Source organism: Arachis ipaensis, chromosome B2, assembly GCF_059453495.1.
Source record: "Arachis ipaensis isolate K30076 ecotype BB chromosome B2, ASM5945349v1, whole genome shotgun sequence".
Taxonomy (NCBI): domain Eukaryota; kingdom Viridiplantae; phylum Streptophyta; class Magnoliopsida; order Fabales; family Fabaceae; genus Arachis; species Arachis ipaensis.
In genome coordinates, this window is record NC_142437.1 from 46,087,744 (window position 1) to 46,107,370 (window position 19,627).

The 19,627-nt window shown below is 39.7% G+C and overlaps 2 protein-coding genes across 2 annotated transcripts; both read right to left on the reverse strand.

Moving 5' to 3' along the window:
* Positions 1-1,520: 1,520 nt before the first annotated feature.
* LOC107625253 (uncharacterized) lies at positions 1,521-13,632 on the reverse strand. Its single transcript, XM_088505440.1, has 2 exons — positions 12,581-13,632; positions 1,521-1,945 (listed from the first exon to the last, which is right to left on the reverse strand). Exon 1 carries the CDS (start codon positions 13,521-13,523, stop codon positions 12,636-12,638), a length of 888 nt encoding a protein of 295 aa, XP_088361566.1. The 5' UTR covers positions 13,524-13,632; the 3' UTR covers positions 1,521-1,945; positions 12,581-12,635.
* Positions 3,656-9,994, reverse strand: LOC148573843 (uncharacterized). Its single transcript, XM_088505441.1, has 2 exons — positions 9,748-9,994; positions 3,656-4,731 (listed from the first exon to the last, which is right to left on the reverse strand). Exons 1-2 carry the CDS (start codon positions 9,857-9,859, stop codon positions 3,788-3,790), a joined length of 1,056 nt encoding a protein of 351 aa, XP_088361567.1. The 5' UTR covers positions 9,860-9,994; the 3' UTR covers positions 3,656-3,787.
* Positions 13,633-19,627: the final 5,995 nt, after the last annotated feature.

Consider the following 19,627-nt stretch of genomic DNA (forward strand, 5'->3'; position numbering starts at 1 on the left):
AATTCTGTCCAGAATCCAAAATTATATCAAAATTCTATATAGTATTCAAAATCCAGAATCCAAACTTGAACTTATATCCAAATTATATTCAGTAAAATTCAGAATTACAGAATGATTAATCAAATAAAAAAATCAACTCAATTCAAATCAGTAGACTAAACTCATAAAAACAGATTACTGAAAAGCAGAAGAACTGCATCAATTCATATAATTAACCAAATACAAAACATTAACTGAATTCAAATCAGAGGACTAAATTCCTCACTCCAACAACCAGCAATTCATATAGTTAATTAACAAAATAAAAAAATTAATTGAAAAACCATTAAAACTCACCACAGCAGAGAGCAGAGAAGGCGTCTAGGTCACGGTGGCAGAAGTGCAAAACAGACGAGCAGACAACATTGACAGAGAAACTTCTAACGAACAAACGAGCAGACGATGCCGACCACGGAAGCTTCGGAGTTCAGACGACCAGACGACGGAGGAACGAAACAGGCGACGAGAAAGGAACGAAACTCAACTGCCGGCAGCGATGGCACCTACCCTCTGGCGGAGGAGAAGAGTTCGGCGACGGCTTTTGGCTACTGCTACTGCTGGCTGAAAGAGAGGGGTAATGGGTTTTCAGCCACCAGAGCAAGCGGCAGGTGAAAAGAGATTTAGGGTTAGGTTGGCGTCACACAGAGAGTCAAAGAGAAAGGGGTGGGGTGGGGACGACGACGGAGAGGGAGATTGCGGTGCTGAGTAGGAAACGGCTGGGAGAGGAAGAAAATGATATCAAAAGGAAGAGGGTTAGTGGGCTACGCGTTATGGCTGATTTAGAACTGGGTCAGTACAAGTGCGTTTTGTTCTTTTTTTTTTTCTTTTCGGCATCAAAACAACGCCGTTTTTTAGCAAGAAAACAAACCGGACCTTTAAAAAACCCGGCCGGTTTGGCCGATTCACCGATTAACCACCAATTTGGCCAGTTTTTTAACTAATTTTTGCAAGATGGTTTTGTACATCAACCGGACCGACCAGCTGACCAATTCTCGGTTAACCCTGTTAAACCAGCCACACCAGCCAGTCCAATCCGATTTTCAGAACCTTGATGATTACTGTGTTATTTGTATTCTTTGGCTATGTTATTAATTATTTTTATTATTATCGCCTTAGTTTATACTGTCAGTTTTATATATCTGCTGAGGTCTGTAAGTGATTCTAACTTAACGGCGATAATATGTATAAACCTGACTAACTTATGCAATTTTGCTAATACAAGCTTATATGTAAATAATAGTAGAGAGTCTAGGGTGTTTAAGGGTTACTAGGAAGTAACATCTAATGAACGACAGTGATATAAACTTACCAGAAATTGGATCGTTACAAAAAACACTTCAACAGTTTCTTCAATTAACCATCCATTCAAATTTGAGATCAACCCTTCTCTGAACTTTTTAATCTTACCAACAAGGCAATCAACATACATCTAATCCAATTATACTCAAGTGGATTATCAACATCAATTATAAACGGCAAGATTTTCTCCCGAATAGTTGTATTTATTGGCAATAAAAATGTTAATGCTACAAAAAGAAAGCTTGCCTAAACCTTGGACAAACTCTTGGATTTTATACTATGATATCACTCAATTGATTTGGAATTTTTATTCCCTTTGAGTTCTGAAACCATGGGTTCATGCTCTTCAGTAACATGTGAAGGCAATCCTAACACAGCTCCAACAAACTCCAAAGTAATATCTACTCTTCCTATTGAGGTTATGAGCTAAAATTTTAAAGGATTATATGCTTATGCAAGTGCCAAAATCAGATTATGGTTTAAATTCCCCTTGGGAATATCCAAGAGGGATCCAAACCCCATTGCTCGCAACTCTTTGCGTTGCACATTACTTACAAATTTTGCAGAAAGTCTACGAGTTTGGTGCGCATTTGGTGTCAACATAGCACTACATGGATGAAAACAAATTTTGTCAATACAGTAAACAACATAATCAAAATAAAGATGAAAAATAATAAAACAGAAACAAAAAAACAGAAAAACTAAAGGCAAAATAGCTTTCTCCTCTCCATCCCCTTCGAAATTTTATCGGGTATTTTTTTTTCCATCTTTCCTTACTAATCTCTTTGATCCATTTTTAATAGCTCCCTTGGTATTATTTTTGGTGCAATCTTCTTCCGCGTTTTTCTTCAAATAAAAATTTAATAATGCTATAATCAAGTCAAGAACATAAATCCAGAAAAGCTTGTTCATGTACACAAAGTCTAGCAATGGCCTACACAGGAAGAGCATGCATGAAATTCCAAAAAACAAAAAAACAAAAACAAAAAGAAAAAGAAAGTTAACAAAGTGTGATTAAACCAGAGATATTCATCTTCCCTTAATTAAATATAGAGATCCTATACCCAATTAATCAAACACAAGACCTAAATCAAAACTCAAACCCATCTTATAATCAAACACCATTATAATGATAATCAAACACAAACTTCCAAGTACCGAGAATAAACATGAAGCTTTCTTGTAATATGGCATTCAACAAACCAACTAAACAAGTAGTCAATTATTGTATATATTTATGATAGCAACAACATGAAAATCAATAAAATGTGCTATCTTTGTCAAATTTATCAAAAAATGGTTACTAGATAATCCAAACGAGAAGGTTGCTTTGAAGAGTAGCATCTCCTTTGAAGTAAAAATCGGTCAAATTGTTCCATTAAAATAATTTTTTATATCCAAATGAAAAAGTGATGACTCATGAAAATTGTAGACCCACGAAACATGGATTAACCAAAATCCTTCCGTTTCCAAGCACCAATAGCCAGAATGGTCCAACAAAATCGTTAGTCAGAGATGATGATAAGGAAAAACACCAAAAACAAACAGAAACACCAAAAATGAAAAACAAAATTCTCCAGTGAACAACAAATTAGGAGCAAGGAATTACCTCTCCAGTGATGAGAAATTGGTTACCGACCATGACGAGTGACATGACACTTGATGCGTCCAGAAAAATCGCGAATCCGAGGTATGTATAATCAAACACAATTATAATCAAACACAAGACCTAAAGCAGACTCGAAATCGAGTATTTGGGAGAATAACAAATGAAACAAGGAACAGAACCTCATCGAGTTGCACTTTGCCAAAATGCAAAAGCAGGGAAGACAACGAAGTTTTGTTTGATTATAGTTTAGTGGCAAATACGTAGCGCGAAGACGAAGATGGTAGCAGGTGTGACAGAGAGAATGGCAACTGAGTGGGGGAGGAGGTGGTTATGGGAGGGGAGGAGTGCATGTGTATAAGAGTGAAATTCTTTTTTTTTTCAGTTTTTAAATTTTTGCATTTGTATGCCATAAAAGCATTTAATTTCAAATAATTTCAGCTATTTCTTGAGAAACAAGTGAAGGATATTGTTTGAGCATGGTTGTAAAAAAGCATTTACCCAAAATGCTATAATTTTATTAAGTTGACCCTACACAGTTAGTTGACCATTTAGTCTTAGTGTGTGTTTGAATTGGTATTTGTTAAACTGGAGTTTGAATGAAAGTGATATTATAGAATTGATTTTGGGTAGGAGTGAGTTTGTGTCAACATAATTTATGTTTGGCAATTCTATACCAAAATTGATTTTAATAAAATAAATATTGTTTGGATTCATCCCTACGTCTCCTTCTGCCTCCTCTTCTGCATCTTCTCCTAGGAGTATGATTTGATAGTGCTTCATGGAGCACCTATGATCAGGTCCCCACTTCTCTCCACATCTGAAGCACAACCCTTTCCTCTGTCACTCTGCCCACTCTTCGTTTGAGAGTCGCTGTGTGCCGCTGCTACGAGTTGTCTGCAAATGAGAAGCGCTGCTGCCTCCGTTTGAACTGGTGGTAAGGCCTGTACGAGTAGGGGTGCCTCTGTTTGTGTTGGATCCAATCTCGCCCCTCGATTCGCTGCCGTCGTGGGTGTTGTACTTCGCTGAACTAGAATTTTTGAAAAATCCAAATCTAGCTCCCACCGAACCAGATCCGCTCCCTTCCGGCAACCACTCCACCCTCTTGCCGTTAGGGTCAACTCCGGTCTCCTTCCATGCTTGATTTCTCCATTCAATAGCCATGGCTCTATCCATTAGAGCTGGTAAATTATCGAACTGAGCCACCTCCAATTCTGCCTGAATTTCCTTTTTGAGTCCATTGACAAAGATGCACATGAGAGCCTCTATTCCCAGGTTTCTCTGCGTTCGTGCTGCAGCCTCAAACTCTCGCCTATACTGAGCGACGTCCTCCACCTGTTTCACCTCTAGTAACGGAGCCATGGGGTTGAGAGCAGCTCCAGGTTGAAAACGTTTCAATAAGTCCTCCTTGAATCGTCTCCATGTCTGAAATGGTGTGTATTCTTCCCACCATTCGAACCAGGTGAGGGCCTCCCCTTCCAAAGCCATTGTTGCAAAATCCAGCCTCTGCGCCGGAACTACTCCGATTACCCTGAAGTAGCGTTCCATTCTCACCAACCAGCCATTCGGATCCTCCCCCGAGAATACCGGTAAGTCAAGCTTTCGAATTGGTTCGAATCTCCTCTGCCTTTCATCTCCTGCACCGTTCCCTTCTACCCTCTCGTCATCTTGCTCGTTCCTTCCACCGTCATTTCCTCCTCCGGTGTCGTTAGCACTAGCACCTCCACCTTGGTGCTGTTGAGGTAGCAACTCCCTCATTTGTCTCAACATATTTGCTGAGAAGGCCTCTGATAGAGATGCGCCTACTACTAACAGGTTTGGACTGTGTTACAAAAGGAGAGGTAAGTAGAGGTCAAGTAGAGGTGTTTTAGGAGTTGTTAGGATATCCAGCTGGCTGATAGGTTGTTATAAATAGCTAGGTTATAGTTAGTTGAGAGAGGATAGTTTTTCTGTTGTGAATTCTGTTAGAAGTTGGAGAGAATCTCTCTCTCTCTGAGCTGGTAGTTCCAGCTGTGTAGAACCTTCTAGGGTGAGCTAATTGGCTCTCCCGGTATATCAATAAAGCTTGATCATTCTGCTATTGCTAGTCCTATCAACTGGTATCAAGAGCTTGAGGATCCCAACGCTGAATGGTGCAATCGAGATTGAGGAAAATGGAGTCACGATTTGACACAATTGAATCGCGCATGGAGATGTTCCGATCGGTGCAGGAGACGCTACAGCGCTTCGATTCCCGAATAGATGCGTTCGAAAATCGCGCGCCTAAACGGAATGAGCGTGGTTCACCGGGATCGCACCTGGCAGCAGGCTCATCGGCCGGAAGCCGCGGCACGCCGGAGCAATGGCGAAAGCTGGAACTCCCAATCTTCCGCGGAGACGACGCGGTGGTTTGGGTTGAACGCATGGAGCAATTCTTCTTGCTGCGCACAGTGCCAGAGGAGGAATGGCTCACGGTCGCTACCTTTGCAATGGAAGGAAGGAAGGGCATTCACGTGGTTCAGGTGGTGGGCGGCGACGGCGCCGGTGCTGCAGTGGCGGTTTTTTAGTGCGGCGCTGCTACGCCATTTTCAACCGGAACGGCTACAGAGCCCTTATCAAGCGCTGCTGAAGCTGAAACAGACGAACTCAGTGCGGGGCTACGTTGACCAGTTCGTGCTTCACGCGCGGCCCCTTCGCGGAATTGCGCCAGAATTGCTGATGGATCTCTTCTTGAATGGGCTGAAACCAGAGGTGGGGGAAGAATGTAAACTGTTCCCATACCAGTCAGTGGACGAGTTAATGGAACTGGCACAGAAGGTCGAAAACCGCAACGTTGCCTTGCGGGGGGTATCGGGACGCGGTAAATCACTGGCTCCCAACTTCGCCGTTGCCAATTCAACCGCCACCAAAGCGGTGCACCCTGCTACAGCGTCCAACTCTGCAGCGAGCAACAGTGTGGAGTCGACGACGGATCCCTTGCAACGGCGCGGATTGAGACATCTCAGCAACGAGGAGTATAGAGCTAAGCAGGCCAAGGGGGAATGCTTCCTCTATGACGAACCATACACTGCAAATCACAATTGCAAGAATAGAGAATTCAAGCTTTTAATCATGGAGCCAGACTTTGAAGCGGATTGGTTACAGCATGAGGCAGTTCCGGAAACAGGGGAACAGGGACAATTGGAGCTCAAATTCATGAGCTTGAGTGGACATCACAAGTCAATCAAAGCCTGGGCAGAGGTAAATGGCCGCCGTGTACGCGTTCTCATAGTTTGTGGAGCTTCGGACAACTTCGCGACACCAGAGATTATCGCCGAGTTGGGCCTGAGAATTGACAACACCCCTAAGTTCCAGGTCAGGGTAGCGGACAGTACCAATAAAGGGGGACAGGGAAGGTGTTTGGGTGTCACGCTCCAATTCAAGGAAGTGGCAATCAAGGAAGACTTCTTCATCTTCCCAACTGACGAAGCAGAATTTGTCCTGGGACTGGCGTGGCTAGATAAGTTGGGAGACGTTCTCGCAAACTTCAGAAAATCACGCCTTCGATTTCGGAATGGGGACAGCATGGTTACATTGCAGGGGGACCCGGAGTTGTGCTATGGAGGTATGCACCTTCAATCTACAGTTTTGTCCATTCAAGAAAGGGGAGAAGGATTTATGGTCCAGCTGTGGCCCATGACTTTGCAAGCGGCTACAGTATCGCAGGTGCCGCAGGTAATCGAATCGGTGTTAGCTTCTCATGCTAAGGTGTTTCAGACACTACCAGGGCTGCCACCACATCGTTGCCATGATCATGCCATTCCATTGATAGAAGGAGCTTCGGTTCCGAATATAAGACCTTATCGTTACCCGCACCATCAGAAAGCAGTAATTGAACTAATGGTACGAGAAATGCTAGCCTCAGGGATAATTCGGCCAAGCTCCAGCCCCTACGCGAGTCCGATATTGCTGGTGAAGAAAAAGGACGGCAGCTGGAGATTTTGTGTCGATTATAGGGCGTTAAATGGTATTACGGTGCCGGATAAATTTCCTATTCCCGTCATTGATGAGCTACTCGATGAATTGGCGGGAGCTGCAGTCTTCTCTAAGCTGGATTTAAAATCGGGGTACCACCAAATTCGGATGAGGGATCAAGACATCCACAAGACCGCCTTCCGCACTCATGAAGGCCATTATGAGTTTCTAGTCATGCCCTTCGGCTTGACCAACGCCCCTAGCTCCTTCCAAGCCTTGATGAATGACATTCTTAAGCCTCTATTGCGGAAATTTGTCTTAGTTTTTTTTGATGATATCCTCATCTACAGTCAGGATATGGATAGCCATGCCCTTCATCTCCAACAAGTTTTCCAGATTTTAGTGGAGAACCAGCTGGTGTTGAATGAGAAGAAATGCACGTTCGCAGTGAACTCGGTGGAGTACTTGGGCCACATTATCTCGGCACAAGGGGTCTCAGCGGATCCTAACAAAACCACAGCGATGCTAGAGTGGCCGGTGCCTACGGACCAGCGAGCTTTACGGGGATTCTTGGGCCTTACCGGCTATTATAGGCGGTTTGTGCAGGGATATGGGGTAATCGCCAAGCCGTTAACGGAGTTGACAAAGCGAAATGCGTTTGAATGGAATGACAATGCACAAGAGGCTTTCGAGAGATTGAAGAGGCTGATGGCAGACCTACCGACTCTAGCAGTTCCGGATTTCAATCAAGACTTTGTTTTGGAAACGGATGCATCGAGTGAGGGGTTGGGTGCGGTGCTGTCCCAGCAAGGCAGGCCAATAGCATTCCTAAGCCAAGCACTATCTCCAAGGGCCCGACAAAAATCTGCATATGAGAGGGAGTTGATGGCCATTGTCTTCGCTGTCCAAAAGTGGCGGCATTACTTGTTGGGTCGCCATTTTATTGTTCTCACAGATCAGAGAAGTCTGAAGTTCCTCACGGACCAGCGACTCATGGACCCAACTTACTTGAAGTGGACCACTAAATTGTTAGGCTTGGATTTTGAGATCCGATACCGGCCAGGCCTTGAGAATAAGGCAGCAGATGCATTGTCACGGCAAATGATGGCAAGGGTGATTTCAGTAGTACATATGAACCTCTGGGAAACAGTGGAAGAGGAGGTGGCTCACGACCAAGAGCTACAAAAGATTGTGATCGCCCTGCAGCAGGGGCTGGATGACTATCCAGGGTATTCCCTCCACAAGGGTCGGCTGTTTTATCAAGGGAGAGCAGTGTTGCCTGCAAATTCTTCTCAGATCCCACTTTTGCTGGCCGAGTCCCATGACAGCGGGGCGGGTGGACATTCAGGTTTCTTTCGAACCTATAAGCGGCTGGCAGCAGCGGTTCATTGGCGCGGCATGAGGCAATGGATCAAGGATTATGTTGCGAGCTGCCACACTTGCCAGCAAAACAAGCATGCAGTGATGAAACCGGCGGGGCTGTTGTAGCCACTACCAGTTCCGGAGCGAGTTTGGGAGCACGTTACGATGGATTTTGTGGCGGCATTGCCAAAATCCAAAGGCATGGACACTATCCTAGTTGTGGTCGATCGATTGACTAAATATGCTCACTTTATCCCCTTAGCTCATCCATTTTCAGCCAAGGAGGTGGCACTAGCCTTTATTAAAGAGGTGGTTAAACTACACAGGTTCCCCAAGTCAATCATATCGGATAGGGATAGGGTGTTCATGAGTAAGTTTTGGTCCGAACTGTTCCAAGCAGCAGGGACAAAATTGAAGTACAGCACGGCATTTCATCCGCAAACCGATGGCCAAACCGAGGTGGTGAATCGCTGTTTGGAGACTTATTTGCGGTGCTTTGTGGGGGGCTACCCGAAGAAATGGTTGGAGTGGCTCCCATGGGCGGAGTTTTGGTTTAATACGTCCTACAATGCCTCAGCCCAAACAACTCCATTTCAAGCACTTTATGGGGTGCCGGCACCTATTCTTTTCCGGGGAGAGACGTTTCCCTCCCATGTTGAGGAGGTGGCAGCATTGACCGCAGCCAGGGATGCGGTGTTGGCAGAGTTGAAGATGCACTTGGTACAGGCTCAGCAGCGGATGAAACAAGCAGCGGATAGGCATCGAAGGGATGTCGAGTTCAAACCGGGTGAGTGGGTTTATTTGAAAATGCAACCTTATCGGATGCGGACACTAGCGCGGAGGGTCAATGAGAAGCTAAGCCCTCGGTACTATGGAGCGTTTGAAGTGGTTGAGAGGATAGGAGTAGTGGCATACAGGTTAGCCATGCCTCAAGAGTGCAAACTTCACCCAGTCTTCCATGTTAGCAAGTTGAAAAAGGCTGTCCCGCCGCAGCAGCAGGTACAGACGCTTCCACTAGGGCTGGCTGAGGATGGTGAGCTGGTGATGCAGCCATCCCAGATTGTGGCATCGCGAACTGCAGAGGATGGGGCCTTGGAGTATTTGGTGCGCTGAGTGGGCCTATCTCCTTGTGAGGACAGCTGGGAACGAGCGGCGACATTGCAGGCCACCTTTCCGGAGCTCCACCTTGAGGACAAGGTGGTTGTCCGAGGGGGGAGTATTGATAGAGATGCGCCTACTACTAACAGGTTTGGACTGTGTTACAAAAAGAGAGGTAAGTAGAGGTCAAGTAGAGGTGTTTTAGGAGTTGTTAGGATATCCAGCTGGCTGATAGGTTGTTATAAATAGCTAGGTTATAGTTAGTTGAGAGAGGATAATTTTTCTGTTGTGAATTCTGTTAGAAGTTTGAGAGAATCTCTCTCTCTGAGCTGGTAGTTCCAGCTGTGTAGAACCTTCTAGGGTGAGCTAATTGGCTCTCCCGGTGTATCAATAAAGCTTGATCATTCTGCTATTGCTAGTCCTATCAGCCTCCAAGGATAGTTGTTGAGCTTCCTGTAACTCCTCAATCCGTTTCTCCACCGCCTCCAACCTTGACTCCATGGCAGCTCGCGTGGACACCATGCACAGAACACCCAGAACCGGTGCTCTGATACCAGTTGTTACACTGGTATTTATTTTAATGGAAATACAGAAATATAATAGAAACGTAAAAGATAACAGAGGAATTTCGAGAGTCCTCTTCTCTCCTAGCCTAGGCCTTTCCAAATCTTTTCCTACCTCTCACCTAATCAGCTCCTCCTTTTATTGCCTTCCCTCAAATTAATTATCATAATTAGCATTCAACTCCTACGATTACGCCTCCCTGATTCTCTCATCTGACTAATCCAATCATCAATTATTGTCACTTATGATTACACATTTCTCCTGTCCTATTATTCCTCCTTTTTCTTTATTGCTTTTTCTAGAATAATGATAAGGTAAAGGGATTATTTTCTTTCCTTTTTTGGCTGCCTTTGCTGCTGACTCAGCATTCTCTCTCTCTCTCCAGGGTATGTAACATAATATTACTTAAAATCACTTTTAAATAGATAATTACTAAAAAAGACATAACATTAAATTATAATGTAATTTTTTAACCATGTTTAATTTTTTGATATTTTTTTTATATGTTTTTTATATAGTATTTTTTTTTCTAATACTCTTGATATTCTTTTTTAATACGCTATAATATTTACTATTATTATTATTTATAATTATCTTTTGTTTAATTTATTTTATCTAATGGGATCAATAAATCATATTAAAAAAAGATAATAATAAATATAATACACAAGATTCTCAATAAGTGTAAAATATCAAACCAAATAAAAATTAATGAAAAATAAAAATAATAAATAATTAAAAAAAGAGAACTCACATAAAGAGAAACAATAAAAATTTCATAAATAAAACAATAACATGTATAAAGGATACGATTGATAGAAAGAAATTACAGGTTTAGAGTTAATGGTTGAATGCTGGTTTGTGAACGCTAAGAATCTTTGCTTCCTGTAAACGTGGGTTTGAGAGCAAAGTTTCATCTGTGTTCACAGGAAGCAAAAAGTATCCAAACCAAAAATTGAAGCATTCAAGCAACTTGAACGTGCTTTTCACCTCCCCAGCGCCAAAACAAACACACCGAGTAATTCTATCACACAAAAATAGTTCTTTGTTCTTTTTAATACAAACCAAACAAATCAGATTATTTGAAAATCACTATTGCTAAGCAATCCAAACATAAATGATAAATTAATTATCGCATAATTAATTATATGAAAAGCGATAAATAAAAAGTTTAATCTTTCATCTTTTTCCAAAGTCCAAACACATTAAACATTTATCATTGCACTATCAGATCTCTTTATCCAGTGCTGCTGTTATTTTGTATCCAAGAAAACCTTAAATGAAATTACTGAAAAATGTTTAAATATAAATAGGTAAACACAGATATAATTTTATACAAAGTACAATGGCATCGTGCTATCTATATAGCTGATCCCACTGAATACAAGGCTTAGTTTAGCTATTATATTAGAATGCACTACCAAATGATGACATGCAACTCTGGTTACTTTCCTACCAAAGGAGATAAACCATATGGATGCTGTACTACAATGCAGTTATTAGTACATTCTAATCCAGGCCATCAAATGTTCCAATCTGATATAAAAACAGGAATAGGAGTATAGAACATAAGCTTCAAATTCCATAACAGAACTATAACTAAAAAACAAATTTTTGTTTAGATTTGTTGACCACTATATTTTATGGGATTAAAAAAGTTATAGTAAATTATAGACATGTATCAGTTGCATGTTAAAATTAAGTCATTCTTCTTCTATGACACACAATCAGGCACTTTTTGTTCTCTAAACGAATTAAATATTAGTCATAAGTCACACCAAAATACAATGAAATATCTCCAAATAAAATAATTTGAAAAATGAAAAAAAATGCATTCTCTGTTGCCTTTTTTTCCATAGATAAAACAGAACCAACACAATTAAATATAACTATAGAGTTTAACAACAGTCAAAACAGAGGTCTGGAACCAAAATTACTTGCTTTTGCTTTCGATAGATTTTATATATAACTAATTATTGAGAATACTCACATAAACAAGATAAAAGAATAGGAAATTGTTTTATCTTCACTTTGTATTAGAACTTTTAATTACAACAAAGTAACTGATTTAAGCATACAAATACTGATCCTTCCTAAGACAATTGCTAGAAGCACATCCAAAGTATATAATTATTAAGTAAAACAGAAACAACCTGTATTGTTCCTATAAGGATTAAAATCTAATAGCTGACCAAATCATGTTCTTATTGATGATGCTATAAGTGTAAGATCACTAACTCCCGATGTGTTTCTTGAGTAGAATCATACCTCAAATTTATCAGCAATACAATTGTATTTAAAAAAATAAAACTTTATATAAGTAGAAGTCTATAAAGAATGCTATGCTATTGAGAATTGACTATAACTCAGAAATCATGAATCATCAGATCTGTGACAAAAGAAAACACCCTGGCCACCCGAAACTCTGGATCAAGTAAAACATTGAGAACATCTTTGACTAACACCTAAAGTTTGTTTGTAGTTTTTCCTATGGATCTGCCTCTCAAGTTTTGCTAATCATAAATAATATCTCATTGTAAAAGAAGTTGCAATGTATGCATGAAATCAAGCTCTTATCAATGCTATAACTTCAATTTACAATAAATAAATACTATATTTTTCGAATCTTGATGTGAAAGATGAGCAACAAACTAAAAGGGGGTGGGAATCACAGCGTACCTAACGAGAGACACATTGAACACATTCCATCAAAACCACAAGAAATTAATAACTCTCACTCGATCTCCAGTTCGGGAAGGGCACGCATCCGAATGTTCGTAGCTTCAATCTCAGATAGCAATGGCCCCTTCCCCTCCCCACCACCAGTTCTCAAGCTCCTATTCCTTCCCAAAACCACAACCAACCCAACAGCCAATACCATCACCACAAGAGCATGAAGAGTGAACAGGAAATTCACCAATGCAAAACCCCTAGCCTTATCCTGCTCAAGCTCACAATGCACATCAACTACGTCGTCCTGAGTTGACATTAATAACAAAGAGGAAATCTTCTTACACCCTTTCAATCCAAGAGCATCAGTGTAAAGCAAAAACCCTCCTTGCAACAACCATGTTCCCTTGAAGACCAATCCGCAACACAACAAGAACTCCGCAAAAAAAGCAGACGGTTTAAACGACAAGTAAATGCAAGAACCGGCACAAAGCAAAGCCAGCCAACCTATGAATCCGTACACGTCAGCAGCGAGACCTGAAACGCCGGTTTCCATAACAGAATACTCCATGAAGAAAACAACACCGCCGAGAACGTACACAAGGGTTTCACTGATGAGTGATGACGTGGCGTTGTACTCGTGGACTATGATCAAGAGAATCAAAAACCAGAAAGCGAGAAGCGCAAAAGACTGTTGGAAGAATGAGAACCTGTAAGAAGGGTGGCCGGAGAAGGAGAGGAAGAGGAAAAGCTCCGAGAATGAGGCGATTGGGAGTGTAATGAGGAGAGCGTAGAGATCGAGATTCTTCCATTTGGGATCTGAGAGGTACCATAGCTTGGATCTGAATTGGGAAGGGCTGTGGAGGTAGAGGGAGGAGGAGGAATGCAAGCGGCGGAGGCCCACTGGGAAGAGTAACAGAAAGGCTGAGAAATGGGTCGCAATGGATGCCATCTCTTCTTGTGTTGTATTGTGTTGTGTGTGTCACTCTATTTTGGGAATTAGGTTCCTCCAAAGTCCAAATTCTAAACCCACTATTCCATCATGAAATGACGATGATTTAATTACAATTGCCCTCTTGAAAGAGAAACGGTCAACTTAGACGCGTCCGCCTAAAGTAGTGGCAGTCTAATGGATTTCTTTTTGAAATAAATTAAAAAAAAATATTTATTTCCACAAACTTAAAATCTAATTCTTTTAGATATGTTTTTTTTTTATATATTTAGGGTAAGTTCGGCCACACCTCCGCCGAAGTTCGCCTGACTACCCGGCAAACTTCAAGGGGAGTTTCTAAAATAAAAGCTTGGATGCTGGAGAACAGAGCTCAAAATCACAATTTCATTCTTTTTTTTTTTGTTCTCATCTTTGTATTTTTTCTCTACAATATCAATAAATCCATTGTTATCCATTCATTATGATGGTGAAATAGTGTATGATAAAGAAGGTTCTATTATTTTTAAGTCTAAGCAACCAATAATTATGTACATGACACCAGAAGTCAACCGTCTAAAAGCGCTAAAGAAATTGATGTTGCATTCCATTGGACAGCAACACACGAAAAAAGTGAAAAAAATTTCCTACAGATATCCAAGCGAAGTAGATGACAATTTGTTTTATAAAAGGTATGTTATAGTTGTCTTTGCTTTGTTGTTATTATGTTTATTAGTCCACGGTTTTGAGAAATATTTTTGTTATTTTGAATTAAGTATCGGTTACGTGACGACGAGGACGTACGTCTTATAAGGTCGTGGCACAACCGATGGACAAATGTTCATCTGTTGGAAGTAGTCATGTTTCTCGTTAAGTTAGGTGGACGAGAATCATCTGCGGATATTGTTGATGATAGTCCGTTAAGTGGATCTGTTAGACGAAATATCAAAAGGACGATGGTTGATCTAAATATGCGACCTGAAGGTACTCAAGAGGGCTCAAACGTTGAACTTGGTAATGCTGACATTATAAAAGATAATGTTGAAAGTCATGAGGGTTCTGCTATCAGGGATCCAATGATGGATTTGTATGAAGTTAACCCCGATGACGGAGACGATGCTGATGATGAACCAATGGAAATTCCTGATGATGGTGACGAGGAAGAAGAGATAAACTACTACGGTGACACACAAATCGTTCTGATACAACCTGCCATTTCTCGACCATATGACCGGTCGAATCACTTCTCCAGGTTGAATCTCGATGCAATGACTTCGGATTGGTCGTTTATCCATGGAGGCCCCGAGAGGATCCAAGCAATGAGTTCGAGGTTGGATAACAATTTGAGAACAAGGAGGAAGTCTTGTTGGCAGTTAAGAGGTACGACATCAGGAGAGTTGTGCAGTATAAAATACTAGAGAGTGACTGACGGAGGAAAAATGTCGGTAAAGATTTTTACAAAAATTATCGCGTTGCAAGTATAGTTCTAAACCAACAAATTATCCTCAGTCAATGTCTAAATTGTTTGTCACAATATAAACCCAATAAAAATAACCGAAGTATTTAAACCTCGGATCGTCTCTCAAGGAATTGCAGGAAAGTGTACTTACAATTGGTTATGGAAAAGTATTTTTGGGGTTTTTGTGATAAGAGACAAGTAATGTAAATAACAAGGAAATAAAATAACAACTAAGAAAAATCCTAGTAGGGATTGATAATTGGAATTTCTATCTCCATTATCATAGTCACTTGTGATGGTAATTGCCTTTTGCTCTCACTTAATTAACCTCTAACAATTGAAGGTAAGTTAAGTGAGCAATTCAACTTAAGTTTACAAGTCTTAATCAAAGACTAGATTTGGTAAAGCCTAAGCCAACTAGAAATTTTCAATCACCAATCACCAAAAAAAACTTTGATACCTCAAGAGTCTCTAATTGATCAATCCAAGTTAAGAACATAAAAATCTAATTTAAAATCCAACCATGCATTTTATCAAACACTTAGAAGGCACAAAATAAAAGTATAGAAAATTGACAAGACATAGGAAATTCTAAGACTAACCAAAGCAAAGAAATAACCATAACAAAGCAATTGAACAATAAGAAACATGAAACATGAATTGCAATAATGAAAATTGAGAGTAACACATGAACTCATAAACTGAATTAGCAAAATAAAGGAATCAATAAGTAGAATTGAAGAACAAAGGTGCTAGAACAATAAATTGCAAGGAATTGTAAATAAAAGCAGAAATTAAATCAAAATCTAAGTAGAAATTAGAGTAGAAACCCTAAACCTAGAGAGAGGAGAGAGCCTCTCTCTAGAAACCTACATCTAAACCTAAAGTGTGTGAATGAAAAATGAATGAATGATTACCTACCTTCCAGCTCCACTCTGCAGCCTCTATTCAGTATTTTCGGGCCTGAAACTGGGTCCAAAGCAGCCCAGAAATCGCCCCCAACATTTTCTGTAAATTGTAGCACGTGACGCTCTGTCACGCGTACGTCAGCCACGCGTACACGTCGCTGAACAAATTCCTGGTCATGCGTACGCATCATCAACGCATGCGCGTCGTATGTCTACTGCACCAGTCATGTGTACGCGTCGTCTATGCGTACGCGTCGCTGCTAACTTCTCAAAACATCAATTTCTTCTGTTCCTTCCACTTTTGCATGCTTCCTTTCCATCCTCTAAGCCATTCATTCCCTATAAAACCTGAAAATACTTAACACACGTATCACGGTATTCAATGGTAATAAGAGAGGATTAAAAATTAGTAATTTAAGGCCAAAGAAGCATGTTTTCAATCATAGCACAAAATTAGGAAGAAAAATGTAAAACATGTGAATTATATGCATAAGTGATGAGCGGATAATTTATACGCTTTTTGACATTGTTTTTAGTATGTTTTTAGTAGGATCTAGTTACTTTTAGGGATGTTTTTAATAGATTTTGTGTTAAATTCACATTTCTGGACTTTACTATGAGTTTGTGTGTTTTTCTGTGATTTCAGGTATTTTCTGGCTGAAATTGAGGGACTTGAGCAAAAATCAGATTCAGAGGTTGAAGAAGGATTGCTGATGCTGTTGGATTCTGACCTCCCTGCATTCAAAGTAGATTTTCTGGAGCTACAGAACTCGAAATGGCGCGCTTCTAATTGCGTTGGAAAGTAGACATCCAGGGCTTTCCAGCAATATATAATAGTCCATACTTTGGCCCAGAATTGACGACGTAAACTGGCGTTCAACGCCAGCCTTCTGCCCAAATCTGGCGTCCAGCGCCAGAAAAGGATCCAAAACCAGAGTTGAACGCCCAAACTGGCACAGAAACTGGCGTTCAACTCCACAAATGGCCTCTGCACGTGCAACACTTAAGCTCAGCCCAAACACACACCAAGTGGGCCCCGGAAGTGGATTTATACATCAAATACTTACTCATGTAAACCCTAGTAGCTAGTTTATTATAAATAGGACCTCTTACTATTGTATTAGGCATCTTTGGATTACCTTATGATCCTTTGATCACGTTTTAGGGGCTGGCCATCTCGGCCATGCCTGGACCTTCACTTATGTATTTTCATACGGTAGAGTTTCTACACTCCATAGATTAAGGTGTGGAGCTCTGCTGTTCCTCAAAGATTAATGCAAAGTACTACTGTTTTCTATTCAATTCTTCTTATTTCGCTTCTAAGATATCCATTCGCACCCAAGAACGTGATGAAGGTGATGATTATGTGTGACGCTCATCATCCTTCTCCCTTATGAACGCGTGCCTGACAAACACTTCCGTTCTACATGAAATAAGCTAGAATGAATATCTCTTAGATCTCCTAACCAGAATCTTCGTGGCGTAAGCTAGAATGATGGCGGCATTCAAGAGAATCCGGAAAGTCTAAACCTTGTCTGTGGTATTCCGAGTAGGATTCAATGATTGAATGACTGTGACGAGCTTCAAACTCGCGATTGTTGGGCGTTAGTGACAGACGCAAAAGGAGGGTGAATCCTATTCCAGCATGATCGAGAACCGACAGATGAATAGCCGTGCCGTGACAGGGTGCGTGAGCATATTATTCACTGAGAGGAGGGGATGTAGCCACTGACAACGGTGATGCCCTTGCATAAAGCCAGCCATGGAAAGGAGTAAGACTGATTGGATGAAGATAGTAGGAAAGCAGAGGTTCAGAGGAACGAAAAACATCTCCATTCGCTTATCTGAAATTCCTACCAATGATTTACATAAGTATCTCTATCCCTATTTTATTATATTAAATTCGAAAACACCATTATCCATTTATATCTGCCTAACTGAGATTTGCAAGGTGACCATAGCTTGCTTCATACCAACAATCTCCGTGGGATTCGACCCTTACTCACGTAAGGTATTACTTGGACGACCCAGTGCACTTGCTGGTTAGTTGTATCGAAGTTGTGACAATTATGAATTAAGATCAGAGCACCAAGCTTTGGAGCCATTACCAGGATTTGTTCGAGCCTGGAGATCACAATTTCGTGCACCAAGTTTTTGGCGCCGTTGCCGGGGATTGTTCGAGTTTGGACAACTAACGGTTTATCTTGTTGCTCAGATTAGGTAATTTTCTTTTTATTTTATTTCCAAAAATTTTTCAAAAATATTTCTAAAAACTTCTCATCTGTTTTCGAAAAAAAAATTAAAATGTTTTCAAAAATAAATTATTCTATGGCTTCAAAATTTTTAAGAATGAATTCTAGTGTTTCATGAAATATGTTGAATCATATCTGGCTGTAAAGCCATACCCAAACTACTTTGGGATTGGTATTCAACTAATCACTCCAGCCCATGTAATTATATGCTAAAGCTTGGCTGGCTGTTAAGCCATGCCAGACCCTTTGATTGGAGCTTTAAGACTAACATGGCAAGATTCCTGGAATTCATATTAAAAATTTTGGAATCCTTATTTTCTTTTTCAAAAGATTTTTTCGAAAAATATAAAATAAAAATCCAAAAAAATTAGAAAATCATAAAAATAAAAAATATTTTTGTGTTTCTTGTTTGAGTCTTGAGTCATGTTATAAGTTTGGTGTCACTTGCATATGCATCTTGCATTTTTTCGAAAATATCATGCATTCATAGAGTTCTTCATGATCTTCAAGTTATTCTTGGTAAGTCTTCTTGTTTGATCTTGATGAATTTTTGTTTTGTGTCTTTTCATGTTTATCATATGCATTCTTGAATTCTTAGTGTCTAAGCATTAAAGAATTCTAAGTTTGGTGTCTTGCATGTTTTCTTTGCATTAAAAATTTTTCAAAAATATGTTCTTGATGTTCATCATGACATTCAAAGTGTTCTTGGTGTTTATCTTGACATTCATAGCATTCTTGCATGCATTCATTGTTTTGATCTAAAAATTTCATGCATTGCATATTTTTCATGTTTTCATAAAAATTCAAAAAATAAAAAAAATATCTTTCCCTTTTTCTCTCATCAAATTCGAAAATTTGAGTTGACTTTTTAAAAAATTTTTAAAATCAAGTTGTTTCTCATGAGTCAAATCAAATTTTCAATTTGAAAATCTTATCTTTTTCAAAATCTTTTTCAAAAATCAAATCTTTTTCAAAATTCTTAGTTATTTTCGAAAATTTCAAAAATATTTTTCAAAAATCTTTTTCTTATTTTTATACCAAATTTTCGAAAATAACAATAACAATTAATGTTTTGATTCAAAAATTTCAAGTTTGTTACTTGCTTGTTAAGAAAGATTCAAACTTTAAGTTCTAGAATCATATCTTATGATTTCTTGTGAATCAAGTCATTAATTGTGATTTTAAAAATCAAATCTTTTTCAAAACTAATTTCTATCATATCTTTTCAAAAATATCTTCTTATCTTATCTTTTTCAAAAAGTTGGTTTCAAAATATCCTCTCTAACTTCCTATCTTCTTATCTTTTCAAAATTTGTTTCAACTAACTAACTAACTTTTTGTTTGTTTCTTAACTTTTTCAAAACTACCTAACTAACTCTCTCTCTCTAATTTTCGAAAATATCTCCCTCTTTTTCAAAAATTTCTTTTTAATTAACTAATTATTTTTATTTTTTATTTTTGATTTCAAAAATTTTCGAAAATTACTAACATTTTTCAAAAACTATTTTC

What these genes read in the sequence shown, in the direction of transcription:
- LOC148573843 (XM_088505441.1), bottom strand. Translation starts at nt 9,859, where the DNA reads ATGGTGTCCACGCGAGCTGCCATGGAGTCAAGGTTGGAGGCGGTGGAG. An exon ending in GGCTGATAGGACTAGCAATA is followed by an intron (nt 4,732 to 9,747) that starts GCAGAATGATCA and finishes CATCTCTATCAG; the next exon opens with AGGCCTTCTCAGCAAATATG.
- LOC107625253 (XM_088505440.1), bottom strand. Translation starts at nt 13,523, where the DNA reads ATGGCATCCATTGCGACCCATTTCTCAGCCTTTCTGTTACTCTTCCCA.